Source organism: Schistocerca piceifrons, chromosome 2, assembly GCF_021461385.2.
Source record: "Schistocerca piceifrons isolate TAMUIC-IGC-003096 chromosome 2, iqSchPice1.1, whole genome shotgun sequence".
NCBI lineage: Eukaryota > Metazoa > Arthropoda > Insecta > Orthoptera > Acrididae > Schistocerca > Schistocerca piceifrons.
Window position 1 is genome coordinate 136987219 of NC_060139.1, and position 19278 is coordinate 137006496.

The window sequence follows — 19278 nt, forward strand, 5'->3', positions numbered from 1 at the left end:
CAGCAGAAAGAAATAATCCCTGCTCTCAACACGTGTCACAGCTCATATCCCCACAATAGACCTGGATGCAAGACCTGTCTCGTACATCCTCCAACTATCACCTACTCCCGTCCAGTCACAAGCATCACCTAACCCATCACATGCAGTCATGTGATCTACAAGTTAAGCTGCAACCGCTGTGCTACATTCTACATGAGCATGAGAACTAGTAAGATGTCTATATGCATGAATGGTCACCAACAGCGCCCAAGAAACAGTTGGAACACAAAATGCTGAGCACACCGCCCAACACAAAGTTCTTCATTTCAATGACTGCTTCACAGCCTGAGCCATCTGGATTCTTCCCATCAACACCAGTTTTTCTGAACTGTGCAGGTGGGAACTCTCCCTGCAATATATTCTACATTCCTCTAACGCTCCTGCCCTCAACCTTCATTAGTCTTCATCCTGATCTTCTAGGCCCTTTCCTGTTCCCATTACAGTACTACAGTCGTCTATACCTCTCTCCTGTTCAGCTAACCTCCCCACCCCCCTGTCTAACCTCCCGACTGCACCTAGCTTCCTACCCTCTCTCCGCCGCATCCCTGTATGCTCCCACAAGCAGCACTTCACTGTCCCCCACCCCTACTCTACCCTACTATCCCTCCCCCTCCCCACCCCAGCCTCCTCCCTAACCCCACATCTGGTTGCGTCACCCACCATGCACAGCTGCTTGCAGTGTGGCCTCAGCAGCCAGGGACTGTAGTTGTGTGTGTGTGTGTGTGTGTGTGTGTGTGTAGGCCTTGTTGGCAAACGCTCATTTTCTAACAGTCCTCTTGTTGTGCCTATCTGAGACTCAGGATCTGTCATATGGTGAGTAGCAACTACCCTTTTCATAATACTGTTACATTCCATCCTAGATTTTCGACTGTTCCGATTGATTACCATTCCAAGAAATTTTGCACACACTTTAGTACAGGTTGTATGCATAAAAATCCCCCTAAGATTGGGGGTGGAGGTATGTGGAATGGAGGCAGTTAGAAGATCAAATCACTGATCATCCAACATGTGGCATCACCTTCACAGGTAGTACATTAATTGGCCTCACCGTCACAGCTAGATTAATAATATGAAATGTGAAATCTATGCAAGACTGTAAACATTCAGCTATCACTTCCGTAAAAATATGATGTGGTATCTGAACCCTGAAAGTTGTCTTTACGGCCAATGTAAGCATGCTTGACAATAAATGTTTAACCACAGGGGCTTACCACTTATGCCATGTAAACCTTCTCTACCTTTGATAATGGTCTCCATATGGCGAGAATGCTAGTCCACAAGTTTCCTCAGGTATCCCAAATCTAAGCAAGTCACTCACTAGCGATTAGAGCCTATAAAGCTATCAAGTGGCAGGAATTTTGACCCCTAATTTCACATGCTGTTCCAAACAGTCCCTGACATTTTCTATGGGATTAAGATCAGCACCAGATTCCAAATTTCCATTGCATAAATTCTTTCTACAGTGTTCACACACTGAAAACTAGTTGAAGTGGACTTGCATTCTGTATAGTAGCAATTCCTTTTGTACAAAATTGTTAAGGCTTTCGTGGCCACTTGTTGACAAACTGCCTATTGGCTTCTGTCTCGGGTTCTTCGGCCGACGTTCATATAATGATTTTTCTGACGTTTCGCCAGCATGAGTGGCTGGCATTGTCAAAGCTTCACCCTCCATTGCCGATGGTGAACTGGAGCCGAGCTTGCGGGCGCAGACTATATGTACCTGGCGCGCCAACGTCCGAGGGCTTCTCTGCGGTCATTTCCGGTGCGGTTCTCCTCTTGCTACTTGCGACGGTCGTTCGCTGCAGTACGGGAAGCCAAGATCTGTTTACCTTAATGCTTTCCTCTTTCTTGTTCAAACTGTCCGCGTGTTTTTGTATTTCTACAGCTTCTCTGAACAAGCGCGTGTGATAGTGCTTCTCTACAGCCAGAACTTCCGTGTCGGCGAATTTTATTACATGGTCTGTCTCATTCAGTGCGTGCTCTGCCACAGCCGATTTCTCCACCTGCCCCAACCTGCAATGTCGCTCATGCTCTTTGATCCTGGTGTTGATGGATCGTCCAGTCATTCCGACAAACTTTTCCACATGTGCATGGTATACGGTATATTCCCGACATTGCAAGTGGGTCTCTTTTCTCCTTCGCCCATCTAAGACACTCTTTGATCTTCCTTGTCGGTTTGAAAATCGTCTTTACGCCATGTTTGCGCAATATACGGCCGATTCTGTCCGTCACTCTGGGAATGTATGGCAGAAGGGCCGTACCCGACATTTCTTTTTCTGGTTCCTTACTTCGCCGAGCGTTTGGCTCTGTTACACTTCTAATATAATTTGTGGAGTACCCATTGCTCCTCAGGACAGTTTCCAGGTGTTGCATTTCTCGTTTGAGGTGTTGCGGCTCACATATTTGTCCTGCAACACCTCAAACGAGAAATGCAACTCCTGGAAACTGTCCTGAGGAGCAATGGGTACTCCACAAATTATATTAGAAGTGTAACAGAGCCAAACACTCGGCGAAGTACGGAACCAGAAAAAGAAATGTCGGGTACGGCCCTTCTGCCATACATTCCCAGAGTGACGGACAGAATCGGCCGTATATTGCGCAAACATGGCGTAAAGACGATTTTCAAACCGACAAGGAAGATCAAAGAGTGTCTTAGATGGCGAAGGAGAAAAGAGACCCACTTGCAATGTCGGGAATATACCGTATACCAAGCACATGCGGAAAAGTTTATGTCGGAATGACTGGACGATCCATCAACACCAGGATCAAAGAGCATAAGCGACATTGCAGGTTGGGGCAGGTGGAAAAATTGGCCGTGGCAGAGCACGCACTGAATGAGACCAACCACGTAATAAAATTCACCGACACAAGTTCTGGCTGTAGAGAAGCACTATCACATGCGCTTGTTCAGAGAAGCTGTAGAAATACAAAAACACGCGAACAGTTTGAACAAGAAACAGGAAAGCCTTAAGGTAAACAGATCTTGGCTTCCCATACTGCAGCAAACGACCGTCGCAGGTAGCAAGAGGAGAACCGCACCGGAAATGACCGCAGAGAAGCCCTCGGACGTTGGCGCGCCAGGTACATATAGTCTGCGCCCGCGAGCTCGGCTCCAGTTCACCACTGGCAATGGAGGGTGAAGCTTTGACAATGCCAGCCACTCGTGCTGGCGAAACGTCAGAAAACTCATTATATGAACGTCGGCCGAAGAACCCGAGACAGAAGCCAATAGGCAGTTTGTCAATTCCTTTTGTGTTCAAAACTGATTGTCAATGACAAGGTGTGACACTCGCTTTCCGTCCCAGTCATTTTAGCAGCCTTTTATGATCACGGCTCTTGCACTGTGTTACATGGCTGCAATTGGTACACTGTTCCTTATTGACACATGGCACAGTCTGCAATGATACACCAATAAATTGGGAACTTCGTTCACGTTGTAGTCTTGGACACAACTGAGCACATTGCTTCTTTAGACTATTCTGCCATCTCCACATCAACCTATCTTTCTGTGCTGATCCCATGCAATTAAAATACACAGCACTTGACTGTCATGAATTACATCAGTGGTATGGCAGGTGGGGCCACATGACTGCTTGATAACACTACAACACTCCAAAGCAAACAATGTGCTCTTACGGGAGGTGGGGTCCAATGGGCTTACAAACCTCACCCAATGCTCTCCAAGGATATCCTTGATTTTCTCAAGAGACTTTGTAATGTCTCAAAGTGAATAGCTATCTGGGAATAAGGTTTTCTGTAATGATATACAACTGATTAGTAGTGTTATTAGAGAGTGTAGGGTTAAGTTAAGCAAGGTGACTGGAATAGCTGTTGCAGTTCTGTTGGACACTGTGTGCATTTTTACAAGGGGAAGAGGGACCGGAAGACACAAAAATTTGTTTCATAATTAAATGTGAGTCAATTCTGCTTATTGTGAAGGACTGTTGCCAATCTGTATACCTCTAAATGTTGGAGATCTGGGGCCATTGCGGTTACTAAAGAAGAAATCAAAGTTTAGACGGATTCAGCAACCCCAATGGCCCCAGATCCATCTGTCCCTCTGAGTTATAATTCCTTCATTTTTGTTATGAATGTCTGGGTGGGTTTCTGGAGCTGAACATGGATTGTTCAAGAGCCTATTGCCTGTACCTCTTTCAGTCACATCGTATCACCAGGGCAAGCAGTGATGCTGGTTTGCAGTGTGGATCTGAGGGACCATATCTGATTAGCTGGAAATTGTTATAAGATAGGTTTGTGTGTGACAAAATTTAGTCATTGGGCAAGCTCAGCATGAAACAAAGAAGCCATTATCGGTTATGAGTCATGAGGGAACTACAGCCAGAGAGAACCTGGAGAGTAGAGGGGGTGGAAGTTTTCACGACATTAATGCAGCATGGGTTAATAAATGCTGCACTGACTGAGTACTTCATTGCAATCATTCAAATGTTCACAAATGTTTTGAGCCACCTGGGAGACAGGAAGAAGGAACTATCAAAAATATCCTATTCTGGACATCTGCTCCTGCTTCAGCAGCGAAAGTTACAAACATTAAAAGGAATAAAATTCTACAGTATTATACCTAGTCATCTGTGTTAAATGTAATATTGCTGCAACTGAAGTAAGCATATTGAATGATCTTTGTATTTGATATCTTACCTTCATGCAAACACACAACAGGCTGTCCAGTTGGGGTCGTAAAAATTTTGGGGAAGATTCACTCATATCAATGAAACATTTTAACAATGAATCATCTTCCTGTTTCTGTATACTTTCAACTGTGACCTGAAATTTCAGAAAAACAACATAATTAATGGGAATTATATAGTTCTGCTGTTAAATGAGAAAATCATGTAGTTTTCCCCAAATAATGTTAACAAAACTGAATTACCCTACAACGAAGTACATACAAAAATTTCATTTTGTGCATGCGGTGCCCCACATCTTGTCAATATTGGAAAAAATTCATTTCAAAGCTGTCAGCACCCACTGATACAATAACTCTTTATTAAGAACCACTTTCAATCATTAATTCTTTTCAAGGATTATTTATTACGCATGAAAGGTAATGTTCTTACTGAGGTTAAATAAAATAAGAATCATCCTGTGTTGCTGTTGTCAACAATTAAGTGCATCAATATCTAAAATCTGCAAACCACTCTGAAGTGCATGATAGAGGGTATGTCCCATGGTACCAGTTATTAGAGCTTTCTCCCACTCCATTCACATATGGATTGTGGGTAGAACTGAGTCCTCAAATGCCTCAGCGTGTGCTACAATTAATCTAACCTTGTCTTTGCGATCCCTATAGGGGCAATGTATAAGGGGTTGTAATTTATTCCTAGATTCATCACTTTCAGCTGGTTCTAAAAACTTACATAAGGTTTCATGGGTTAGAATGTGTTATCTTCATGTAGCCGACTCCTCCATTGCGTCTAAGAAACCCGCAAACACTTGTTGTTGCCTTCTTTGTATACCTTCAATATCCCTGTTAGTCCGATTTGGTGGGTTGGTTGGTTAAAGGGATGAAATTACTAGGTCATCAGTCCCTTTGTCCTCGAACTGACAGGTCAATATGACTGTAGATCAGAAAGGCTACCATGCAAAACCCAGGGGAACAGAACCCCGAGCTCTACTGATGTCAGTGAAGCTAAAGTAAGGGACACAACAATAGAGAGACAGAGAAAGAAAGGTAAGCAAGGTGCCCCATCGAGGGGCAGCCGGAAGCCCCTGAAGGCAAGTGCAAAGAGGGGACATACATCTCCCAGCCCCTGCCACTTACCAAAGGTGTTCTACTCTCAGTTCGCCTTGGAAAGACTAGCAGCAGAAAGAGCAGGTAGGGTGAGGACCAGGCTGGATCATGGACCACCTAGCCCAGACACCTGCAGCCCAGTCTGAGCGGCAAAGGCAACAGTGTTTTCACCAACCCCTCAATGGGCCAATATGGTTAAGCAGCCCTCCCTTCAAGGGACTGGAGGTCTGTTTCCGGAACACCAATCTCAGGAGTGTGTTTACTGGCAGCCAGTTTGGTCAAGCTATCAGCTAGTTCAGTCTCCTGGATATATGCTATTCATGGAGAAAAATTGGCGGCAGAGGGCCTCAGGATGAGCTGAGTCATTTGGACCTTGTGACAGGTCAAGACGAAACTGTGGCCATGGGACACCACAGAGGTGTACAGAGTGGGTCCAGAGGAGAGGAGGAAGAGTAAACCTCTGGAGTTCAGAGAGGATGGACTGGATGCAAATTGCAATCATAATCCCTGATCGGGACCCCTGTTGCGGATGATGGATTACCATGTTCAGAAAGAGGAGACAGTACTGACAAGCTGCTGTTGGCGTCTGATCCACAATGGAGGGATCCCAGCCTCCACAAGTAAGCTGTTCACAGGACACATTCAAATGGTTCTTGTTCTAGGTCGAACCCTGAAGCAGATCCAGAATCCACAACACTAAGTGATGCTGAACAATATGTCAGACCTCATAATTGAGGCGGGATTGTATCAGGGCTTTGTAAAGCTGCAGAAGGGTAGTGCGATCTGTACTCAACCTGTTGTTACTTAGGCAGCAATGTGTATTAAGGTGCAGTCAGCACTTTACCTCAAGCTGGTGAAGAAGGGGAATCATTGTCCACAGAATCTAAGACTAGTCCGAAAAAGCAATAGTTCTCCACAACATTAAGTAGTTGGTCGTCGTGGTAAAGTTCTGGTTGTGGGTGAATGGTATGACATCAACAGAAGTAAATGACGTGAGTCTTGGCGGTGAAAAATTAAAAGCCAAGGGTGATAGACCATGTCTGCACCTTTCGTATGGCGTCTTGTAGTTAATGTCCAGCGACACCCACCCTAGAGGAGCAACAGTAGAGGCAAAAGTCATCAGCAGACAAGAAAGGTGATACTGACAACACCTCAAATGCTGCTAGACCATTGACAGCTACCGGAGGGAGAGGGGTACTCAATACAGAGCCCTGCGGGACCCCATTCTCTTGGATTTGGAGGTACTGTGCGAAGCACCAACTCGAATCCTAAACATACGGTGTGCCAGGCACTTCTGGATAAAAATCTAGAGTGAACCGTAGGGACCCCACTTACATATGGTAGCAAGAATGTAGTGTCGCCATGTGGTGTCATAAGCCTTTTGCAGGTTGAAGAAGACAGCTATAAGGTGTTTACGTCCATGCAAAAGCTGTTAGGATGCAGACTCCAGCTAAACTGGATTATCAGTAGTGGAATGTCCTTGGCAGATACCATCCTGGGGCAGAACCAGAAGACCCTGAGACTCAAGCAGCCAAGATAGCCGCCAGCTCACCATGTGTTCACGCAACTTACAGAGAACGTTGGTGAGACTTATTGGCCGATAACTGTCCATCTCTAGAGGGTGCTTACCCAGTTTTAGTGCTGGCACAATGATGCTTTCTCACCATTGTGATGAAAACTCACCCTCATTCCATATGTGGTTAATGATGGCAAGAGTATGACACAATCCACTGGTAGTTGCTTGATCATTTGGCTGTGGATACGGTCTGGGCCTGGAGCTGTATAAGGACAGTGGGCTAGGATACTGATGAATTCCCACACACTAAATGGAGCATTATATGGCTCCAGGTGGCACTGCCGTCTTGGGACATGAAAGGCAGGTTAATAATTCTTAGAAGCCGAGGCTTGAGCATAGTGCAGAGCAAAATGTTCAGCACCAGCATCTGGGTCAAAGTAGACAGTGCCACTCGAGGTAAAGTACCATGTACACCTGCAGGTGTCCGGTATTCTTAGACATCTGATCTTAGCCCAAACCTGAGGATGAATAGTACATGGTACGATGGTTGAAACATACTGTTTCCGCTTCTGACTTCTGATTAGGTGCTGGACCTGGGCACAGAGCCACTTAAAGGAAATGAGGTGCAATATCCATGGGTGCCACTTTTGGTGTTGGAGAGCCCACCTACAATCCCAAATAGCCTTTGCGATTTCCGAGAACCACCAAGGTACTGTCCATTGGGACAGGCCTGAGGAACAGGGAATCGCTAAATCAGGTGCTGAAAGAATGGCTGTAATCGTATTCTGGACTGCCTCATTGATATCGTCAACTTGGGGGGGGGAGCCAAGGTCGACAGCAGAGGCAAAACATCCCAGTCAGTGCTGTTGAGAGCCCATCTGGGCAGGTGTCCAGGGGAGTGACACCAAGGGAGGGACAAGATCAGGAAGTGGTCAATACCACACAGGTCATCATGGAGCCTCCAGTAGATGGATTGGAAAAGACAAGGGCTGCAAATGGAAAAGTCAATGGCCGAGAAGTTTCCATGTGCAACACAGAAGTACGTGTGAGTACCAATACTCAAGGTGGTAAGGTCAAGTTACGACAGTAAATTTTTGAGGTCTTTACTGTTGTCAGTGACCATGGTTCCACCCCACAAAGGGTTATGGGCATTGAAATCACTGAAGATTAGGAAAGGTGGAGGGGAGCTGAGAAACCAATGCAAACAGTACCATCTGAGACACTTCACCATCAGAAGGGAGGTAAACACTGTTGATGGTGATAACCTGAAATACACTTACCCAAACAGCCACAGCCTCCAAAGGTGTATTGAGAAGCACAAGTTTACTATGTAGACTGTCTTGAACACAGATGGGCGGTGAGAGAGCCGTGGCTCCAAATCCACCTGCATGAATGTGGGCAGAGCTGAGAGCAGCTGACCTCTATCTGATAGTTTGTACTGTAAAGACCAGATGGCTATGTGCATCCAAGGTGTAAGCATAGCCATTGCAATGTACCTGACTGAGTATATTGTGTTATGGTACAGTGTGTGGTGTATTTGAAACGGCTAATCAAAGCTATGCAGTAAAGCAGCATTCTATTTTATAGCTCAACTCTAGTTGGGGTGTGATTACTTGTTCACTGAAAGTGAAGGAGGAGCATAATGTTTGATGTATGGTAAAATATTAGCCATAAAAAAGTACATTAAAATTGTCACTAAAGAACACATCACTTGGAAGTGTACAAGTTGAAATATGACTTAATCATCTTAATAATCTATGCAAGGAAGGAACTAAAGTAGATGTATGTATTATACTGTTCTACCTACATACAATATAAATTACGGTGCATAATAAACAAAATTTTCCTTTGAAACGACAAATTCGTTAATTTCTTACAAAGGAATGTGATGCCACCTCTTCCGAAGTGGCTGTTCATGCTAGTTACAGAATAGCTTTGGTGATCGCCCATCCTTCAAGACCATTTTGTGATGGTGAATTTGTGAAGCAGGTTTTGGAAGTTGTAGGAGACACACTGTGTCCACAATTATTGTATTATTTTGGGAGTGTGAGTCTGCCGTGGCACACTATAACTAGTCGTATCAAATGTTTGTCGAGTGATATCTTGGAACAATTAATGGAGGTCATTTCGAATGTCTTGTTGTTTTAACCACTGCATTAGATGAGAGAACCAACTTAGTGGGCACAGCCCAGCTGGCAATATTTATTAGAGGTGTTTATACAAACTTGGTGGTAAGGGAGGAACTCCTTGATTATGTCCTCTCAAATAAAACAATGACAGGTGATGACATATCGCAGTGCATGGAAGATGTATTTGCTAGGTTTGGTCTACCGTGGGAACAGCTCGTCTCAGTTGCCACTGGTGGAGAACCCTGCATGGTCGGACGTAGAGCAGGGCTTGCCGGTCATCTGAGAAGCAAACTAGTGCAACACAAAGAGAGGTTCATACCTGTGCATTGTTTGACTCATTAACAAAACATGTGCGCAAAAAAGTCACAATGGCAAATGTAATGACCACAGTAATGAGAACAGTTAATTTTTCTAAGATTCATGGACTGAATCGCAGACAATTTAAAGCACTACTGAAGAATACAGAGTGCGAATTTGATTATATTCTGTACTTTTGTTATGTTCTTTGGCTCAGTAGGGGTAACACGTTGAATTGATTTTTTGATTTGTTGTATGAAATAGTTTTATTCATGGAAATGAAGGTGCATCCCACCCATGAGTTCACTAATCCTAAATGAATTAACGAGTTAGCATTTCCCACCGACATCACATCCCAAATGAAAAAAATTAAGTTGCAGGGAAGCAACACACTTAACATTCATTTTGCAGACAGTATTACGGCATTTGGGAAATTGCGAGGAGGTGCAAGAGCAGTTAGATGTATGGGAGGCAACGGCAGCACAATATGGAATGCATTTCTCTGCAAAGAAAAGTGAAATAATTGTCACAACAAGGAAGAAGAATAGGCCAAATGTGGATATAACTTGTGGAGGGGAAAAACTACAAGTGGTAGAGAACTTCAAGTACCTGGGAAGCATGATTGAAAGTAAGGGGGGAAACGCAATGGAAATAAATGAAAGGTGCAGAAAAGCAGGGCAGTTCTACAAATGCATTAGGGGGCTTATTTGGAGCAAGGAGGTGCCACAGAAATCCAAGGGAATTATATACCGAACCTACTTTGTCCCCATATTGGCATACGGAAGTGAGACATGGGTAATGCACAAAAGCGACAAAAGTAGAATACAGGCTAGTGAAATGAAGTTCCAGAGGAGCAGGTTGAGTGTAACAAGACGTGACAGATTGTGAAATGTGTATGTGAGGGAAAGACTAAAGGAGGAACCAGTACAGGACAGGATAGAAAAATCAAGACTGCAGTGGTATGGACACATGAAGAGAATGGATGAGGGAAGAATTCCAAAGAGGATGTTTGATCTGCAACTGGAGGGGAAGAGGCCCAGAGGAAGACCAAGAGATAGATGGGTGAAGGGAGTGAAGGAATGTGTGACGAGAAGAGGAGAGAACTGGACGAAGGTGGAAGAGGGGGAATGGCGGAAAGACAGAACACGATGGAGAGGCTTGTGTTCCCGACAGACCCAGCCAGTGGCTGGAAACTGTCCAAGATGATGATGATTACGGCATTCGAGCAAATGTTGGAGCTTTGGCAGCGTCAGATGTTGAAAGGTGAGTTAGCCCATTTTCCCAAATTGTCAATGCCAAAATCTAGTTTAACTCAAGATAAGTTGCAGACATTTTCGGGTACTTTTGCAAGTAATTGTGAATTGAAGGCTAAATATGAATAACAAACAAGGCTATCACTTTTTTATGAACATTTTTTGCAAACATTTCCCCAAATAGGCACAAAATGATTGCCAAACTGCTATCAATGTTCGGCTCAACATATCGTGTGTGAAAAACTGTTCTCTCTAATGAAGATAGATAAATCTCCATAAACAGCAACACTGATGAAGATCTCACTGCAGTTCTGTGAACCGCAAGTGGGCACCAAATGTAAGTCGTCTTCAGCGAAAAGAGACCCAAAACTCCACATCATCTGCTGAATGATGTTTCAGATATATAAGAACTCATAATCCTATATTTTATGTACAGTGAATTAAATTTTGTTCATTTATTTCAGTGCTTAACCCAGAGATAGTCTGTCATTCATTGGGTTTGCTGTACTCCAAATAAGCTTTTATGTTGGCCTACTGTATTTTCATGACTACAGGTAGAAGCCAAAGGAATGGCTTTGCTGTACTCTAAATAAGCTTTTATGTAGGCCTACTGTATTCTCATGACTATAGGTAGAAGCCAAAGGAGTATTTAGTTGCCACATGTCTAAATACGTTTGTTTCCTACGCATAATCTAATGAAGGAATATAATTGACATATTTATTCAGCATATCATGATATAATGCACTAAATAGAATGAGACATTAGATACCACATCAATGCCTCAAGTTTACATCTGGTATGATATGCAGCCCTTCTCCAGTTGTTACAACAAGCTGAGCAAGAAGCTACAAGGTTAACCTCCACCTGAGTACAAACTCTGCTCTTTCTCCTGACCACACTGGAGCGCTGCTCATTGATCCAATTTGTGCCCACCTCTGGTCTACAACATATGTGCAACCTCTACCTGACACTATTATAGGCAGCACGATTCTTATTTATCATACCCAGTATCCAGGAAGGGCTGGGGTCTACTTTGCTGCTAAATGGCAATGCAGAAGGCAAGTGAAGTGCTTAAAAGATGTAGCTCAGTCAGGTGGTGGGAAAAACCACTACAATTTCACTGGGGAACAATGATGTCGATGTACAGTGAGGCTATGAAAGGACCAAGGGGGCAGCTTTTGGCTTAGGGTCACCAGCTGCCACTGGTTGAGGGGTTACAGCACCAATATACACAAGTTCTGTTATGTGCTGTGAATCAGAGGCTAAGGGGTCATCGGAACCTCTGCCTCAGCCACAGTAGAGGAACAGGTGGGATCTGGTGGTGTAAGGACCACAGGAACGTCCTCTTCCTTGGAGGACTCTCTTGTCTTTCCTTCTTCATTTTGATGACTGCGAGAGCTTCTCTGGATGATGATGATCATCATCATCATCATCATCATCATCATCATCATCATCATCATCATCATCATCATCATCATCATCATTTAAGACTGATTATGCCTTTCAGCATCCAGTCTGGAGCTTAGTCCACCTTATAAAATTCCTCCATGATCCCCTATTCAGTGCTAACATTAGTGCCTCTTCTGATGTTAAGCCTATTACTTCAAAATCATTCTTAACCGAATCCAGGTACCTTCTCCTTGGTCTGTCCTTCACTCTAACAACTACATCACTGAGTGTGTCATAAAAACTATCCAGTTTATCTTGATCTGTCCCTTCACAATGCGAATATATTGACACAATCCTAATTTTCTTGCTAGACATTGTCAAATCTATCCACATCAGTCATTCGTTTACTTACCTTATTGCAACTACACTGGGTTCCATTTCTTTCCTAATGTAAAGCCCTACACCCCATTGTGCTATTCCTGCTTTGACTCCTGACAGGTAGACCTTGTATTCTCCCACTTCCTCTTCTTTCTCACCCCTTACCCGAATGTCACCAACAGCTAAATCGTCCAACCCCATCTTACTTGCAGCCTCTGCCAGCTATACCTTCTTCCCAGAGTAGCCCCCATTGATATTAAAACGTCTACATCTACATTTATACTCCGCAAGCCACCCAATGGTGTGTGGCGGAGGGCACTTTACGTGCCACTGTCACTACCTCCCTTTTCTGTTCCACTCGCATATGGTTCGCGGGAAGAACGACTGCCGGAAAACCTCCGTGCGCACTCGAATCTCTCTAATGTTTACATTCGTGATCTCCTCGGGAGGTATAAGTAGGGGGAAGCAATATATTCGATACCTCATCCAGAAACGCACCCTCTCGAAACCTGGACAGCAAGCTACACCGCGCTGCAGAGCGCTTCTCTTGCACAGTCTGCCACTTGAGTTTGCTAAACATCTCCGTAACGCTATCACGCTTATCAAATAACCCTGTGACGAAACGCGCCACTCTTCTTTGGATCTTCTCTATCTCCTCCGTCAACCCGCTCTGGTACGGATCCCACACTGATGAGCAATACTCAAGTATAGGTCGAACAAGGGTTTTGTAAGCCACCTCCTTCGTTGATAGAATACATTTTCTAAGGCCTCTCCCAATGAATCTCAACCTGGCACCTGCCTTAAGAACAATTAATTTTATTGTATATGATAATTCCACTTCAAATCGTTCCACACGCATACTCTCAGATATTTTACAGAAGTAACTGCTACCAGTGTTTGTTCCGCTATCATACAATAAAGGATCCTCCTTTCTATGTATTCGCAATACATTACATTTGTCTATGTTAAGGGTCAGTTGACACTCCCTGCACCAAGTACCTATCTGCTGCAGATCTTCCTGCATTTTGCTACAATTTTCTAATGCTGCAACTTCTCTGTATAGTACAGCATCATCCGCGAAAAGCCGCATGGAACTTCCCGCACTATCTACTAGGTCATTTATATATATTGTGAAAAGCAATGGTCCCATAAAACTCCCCTGTGGCACGCCAGAGGTTACTTTAACGTCTGTTGAAGTCTCTCCATTGAGAACAACATGCTGTGTTCTGTTTGCTAAAAAAACTCTTCAATCTAGCCACACAGCTGGTCTGATATTCCGTAGGCTCTTACTTTGTTTATCAGGCGACAGTGGGCAACTGTATCGAACGCCTTCCGGAAGTCATGGAAAATAGCATCTACCTGGGAGCCTGTATCTAATATTTTCTGGGTCTCATAAACAAATAAAGTGAGTTGGATCTTACACGATCGCTGTTTCCGGAATCCATGTTGATTCCTACAGAGTAGATTCTGGGTTTCCAGAAACGACATGATACGCGAGCAAAAAACACGTTCTAAAATTCCACAACAGATCGACGTCAGAGATATAGGTCTATAGTTTTTCGCATCTGCTCGACGACCCTTCTTGAAGACTGGGACTAACTGTGCTCTTTTCCAATCATTTGGAACCTTCCCTTCCTCTAGAGACTTGCGGTACACGGCTGTTAGAAGGGCGGCAAGTTCTTTCGCGTACTCTGTGTAGAATCGTATTGGTATCCCGTCAGGTCCAGTGGACTTTCCTCTGCTGAGTGATTCCAGTTGCTTTTATATTCCTTGGACACTAATTTCGATGTCAGCCATTTTTCGTTTGTGCGAGGATTTAGGGAAGGAACTGCAGTGCGGTCTTCCTCTGTGAAACAGCTTTGGAGAAAGGTGTTTAGTACTTCAGCTTTACGCGTGCCATCCTCTGTTTCAATGCCATCATCATCCCGTAGTGTCTGAAAATGCTGTTTCGAGCCACTTACTGATTTAACGTAAGACCAGAACTTCCTAGGATTTTCTGTCAAGTCGGTACATAGAATTTTACTTTCGAATTCACTGAACGCTTCACGCATAGCCCTCCTTACGCTAACTTTGACATCGTTAGCTTCTGTTTGTCTGAGAGGTTTTGGCTGTGTCTAAACTTGCAGTGAAGCTCTTTGCTGTTGCGGTAGTTTCCTAACTTTGTTGTTGAACCACGGTGGGTTTTCCCGTCCCTCACAGTTTTACTCGGCACGTACCTGTCTAAAACGCATTTTACGATTGCCTTGAGCTTTTTCCATAAACACTCAACACTGTCAGTGTTGGAACAGAAATTCTCATTTTGATCTGTTAGGTAGTCTGAAATCTGCTTTCTATTACTGTTGCTAAACAGATAACCCTTCCTCCCTTTTTTTATATTCCTATTTACTTCCATATTCAGGGATGCTGCAACGGCCTTATGATCACTGATTCCCTGTTCTGCGCTTACAGAGTCGAAAAGATCAGGTCTGTTTGTTATCAGTAGGTCTAAGATGTTATCTCCACGAGTCGGTTCTCTGTTTAATTAGTTAGTTGGTTAGTTGTTTTGGGGAAGGAGACCAGACATCAAGGTCATCGGTCTCATCGGATTAGGGAAGGATGGGGAAGGAAGTCGGCCGTGCCCTTTGAAAGGAACAATCCCGGCATTTGCCTGAAGCAATTTAGGGAAATCACGGAAAACCTAAATCAGGATGGCCGGACGCGGGATTGAACCGTCGTCCTCCCGAATGCGAGTCCAGTGTCGAACCACTGCGCCACCTCGCTCGGTCTCTGTTTAATTGCTCGAGGTAATTTTCAGATAGTGCACTCAGTATAATGTCACTCGATGCTCTGTCCCTACCACCCGTCCTAAACATCCGAGTGTCTTAGTCTATATCTGGTAAATTGAAATATTCACCTAAGACTATAACATGCTGAGAAAATTTATGTGAAATGTATACCAGATTTTCTCTCAGTTGTTCTGCCACTAATGTTGTCGAGTCGGGAGGTCGGTAAAAGGAGCCAATTATTAACCTAGCTCGGTTGTTGAGTGTAACCTCCACCCATAATAATTCACAGGAACTATCCACTTCTACTTCACTACAGGATAAACTACTATTAACAGCGACAAACATGCCAACACCGGTTGCATGCAATCTATCCTTTCTTAACACCATCTGTGCCTTTGTAAAAATTTCGGCAGAATTTATCTCTGGCTTCAGCCAGCTTTCCGTACCTATAACGATTTCAGCTTCGGTGCTTTCTATCAGCGCTTTAAGTTCCGGTACTTTACCAATGCAGCTTCGACAGTTTACAATTACAATACCTATTGCTGCTTGGTCCCCGCATGTCCTGACTTTGCCCCGCATTCTTTGAGGCTGTTGCCCTTTCTGTACTCACCCGAGGCCATCTAACCTAAAAAAAACCACCCAGTCCACACCACACAACCCCTCTACCCATGTAGCCGCCTGCTGCGTGTAGTGGACTCCTGACCTATCCAGCGGAAGCCGAAGCCCCACCACCCTATGGCGCAAACCGAGGAATCTGCAGCCCACACGGTCGCAGAACCGTCTCAGCCTCTGATTCAGACCCGCCACTCGGCTCTGTACCAAAGGTTCGCAGTTAGTCCTGTCAACGATGCTGCAGATGGTGAGCTCTGCCTTCATCCCGCTAGCGAGACTGGCAGTCTTCATCAAATCAGATAGCCGCCAGAAGCCAGAGAGGATTTCCTCTGATCCATAGCGACACACATCATTGGTGCTGACATGAGCGACCACCTGCAGATGGGTGCACCCTGTACCTTTCATGGCATCTGGAAGGACCCTTTCCACATCTGGAATGACTGCCCCCGGTATGCACACGGAGTGCACATTGGTTTTCTTCCCCTCTCTTGCTGCCATATCCCTAAGGGGCCCCATTAGGCGCCTGACGTTGGAGCTCCGAACTACCAGTAAGCCCACTCTCTGCGACTGCCCGGATCTTTCAGACTGAGGGGCAACCTCTGGAACAGGACAAGCAGCCATGTCCGGCTGAAGATCAGTATCAGCTGGAGACAGAGCTCCCTATCTCGTTACCATTCGTTTGCCGAGTCTGTATCGAGACTCTCTTGGGGAGTCATAGTTACTGATATGTCACCCAGCTCGTTACAAGCAAGCTGTGCCCATCACGGGGCAGAGGATGCCATTTTAATCAAAACTGACCCACTTCTTATTTTGGAAATGGCTGCCAATTCCCCAAACTTGTCTTCTAAGTTCTCCAAAAAGAACAAGGGCTTTGTGGCCACACACACACACACACACACACACACACACACACACACACACAGAGAGAGGGAGGGAGGGAGGGAGGGAGAGAGAGAGAGAGAGAGAGAGAGAGAGAGAGAGAGAGAGAGAGAGAGAGAGATTACACCTGCAATTACCATAATTTCCATTTTTTATATTGATCTTTCCTGCCCACATGCCCACTATGTTTGTGTTTCATTGACAACCATTACTACTCATGCCATAAACAACAACATCTCTACTCCTTGAAAATACATTAAAATGTACACCAATTCCATCACATTTCCACCCATACTGAGAATGAAAGACCTTCTCAGCTCAGCAAAACAGTTCAAGATACATAAATCTTATCCATAAAATTTGGCTACCGCAACGTACCGATTGAAGAAGGCAACCTAAACTCGTCAACCAACTCTGAAAACTTTAATCAATATGGCAGATAATTTGAGCTGATTATAAAGCAATTGCCCTCAGATTAACATAGAAAATGACCTCAGATCAAACCAAACTCTGAAATATGAATTGTATACACATTAATCTCAGATTATGTGGTCATCACATAGGATCATTTTTGACTGGTGAAAGTTTGTGGAACAGATCAACTTCAACTACAGTTGCTAGATCACAACCTAGAGGCGTTACAACACAATGCACTTGTTTTGCACAAATATGAGTTAAAAGGAGGAAATGAGGTGATTAATAACACAAAAAATGATAAGTAAATATATGAATATGCCACACTCCCTTCAGAGGTTAAACAAAATTTTAGGTCTGTAGGATTAGGTTATGAAGTTATTGGCTACGTGAGTAATGGCTGTAGATAACTGACCTCATAACAATTCTTACTAATGACTAAATGTGATGAGTTTAAGGTGTTTTATGAACACTTTGCTGCAGTGTAACAGACAGAAATTTGAGACATTTGCAGTGAAAAATTAAGTAGATTAAGCTCAACAGCAGCTAATAATGACTGAACACCTCTTACAAAAATATTCTCTTGGCCTGAATATCAGTAACTATACAATTCATATTAATCTTTTGCATTGTCATTATAAGGGTTGAAAATTGAAATAAACTGAGGCTTCAGGTCTGCAACCAGCTTCTGCCAATTTTCTTTAACAAAAGGCCTGATAAAATTATTACTTCCAGTTATAAGCACATGTAATTTACAAGGATACGCACTGTAATAATAAAATTATACCGTCATGCATGAATACTTTCTTGTACTTTTCTTAATATTGTCATACCATGGTTTCAAACATTTCCAGTCACAATTTGACATATTCTATGAATCAAAGTCAACAGCAACATCTTTCCATATCGTTCCTTTGTGGGCCATAGTAACTATCACTTATTTTGCCTTGTGTTGTCTACATAACGATTCAATATAATTTCCAGCAGCAAATCTTTTTCGGTTGGGGAGAAGTTAGAAGAGTGCACCTTTGTTAGCTTATTTTTCACCAGCTGTGTAACATGACACCCTTGACAATAAACACAGTGTATCTATGCTGTACGATTAACATCTGGGGTCAATAATCAATTGTAGCAGTGTTGTGAAGTGTGTTTTGTGCTAACACTGCATCTCCTTCAGTGGATCCAAGTTTTGTGTTACATAATGAAGCAGAGTGAAACTGAGTTTAGTTTCTGAACTAAGTTTAAAACTGACCTCCAGTCAGAAATGTTAATATGACGATTAAGTAATGAACTGTGTGAAGCAGTAAGTGAACATCTGACTCTCCAAGACCCATTTCTATATGTAAAAGAATGTATATACACTATACAGAGACAGAACAGCACTGCAATTAAATATTGTGAACTAGTGGTACCAAGCCAATTTTTGAAACAAATTACGGGAATATTTCATGACTTAATTAGTAATCTTCACCTGTATCATAGCTGGCAATAAATCTGAGAAGTTTTTCTGAATTGCAATTTCTTTTTCATGAAGTATGATGAAGGCCGAAACTGCTCTGACTGCCTGGAAACGAACCTAGAAAAGTACAAAATAAAAAATAAGTAGCAAATTCATGGAATATTGCCCAATGTTATGAAACACACCACACTTTACCTCATAGTTAGCAGTGTCCATCAATGACCTCTGTAGCATTTGTTTGATGAGTTCTAAATAGTTTGCTTGTTGGTTTCCAAATACCCCAGGGACAGAACTGTAAAAAGAAAATTGAGACGAGTTATTTAACTTAAAATTTTTTACTCTGTTGTCAACATATCAACAAAATAGTCTGTTCTAATAAAACTACTATAGGAAAGGTA

General features: G+C 43.5%; 1 protein-coding gene across 1 annotated transcript in view; it reads right to left on the reverse strand.

Moving 5' to 3' along the window:
- LOC124775017 (importin-5) overlaps positions 1-19278 on the reverse strand; it is a 171135-nt gene that overhangs the window by 130032 nt on the left and 21825 nt on the right. Inside the window, exons 4-6 of the mRNA XM_047249777.1 lie at positions 19076-19172; positions 18893-18997; positions 4696-4821 (exon numbers count right to left, since the gene is read on the reverse strand). Of these exons, the coding sequence (XP_047105733.1) occupies positions 4696-4821; positions 18893-18997; positions 19076-19172 (328 nt within the window). The remainder of the gene's footprint in view (positions 1-4695; positions 4822-18892; positions 18998-19075; positions 19173-19278) is intronic.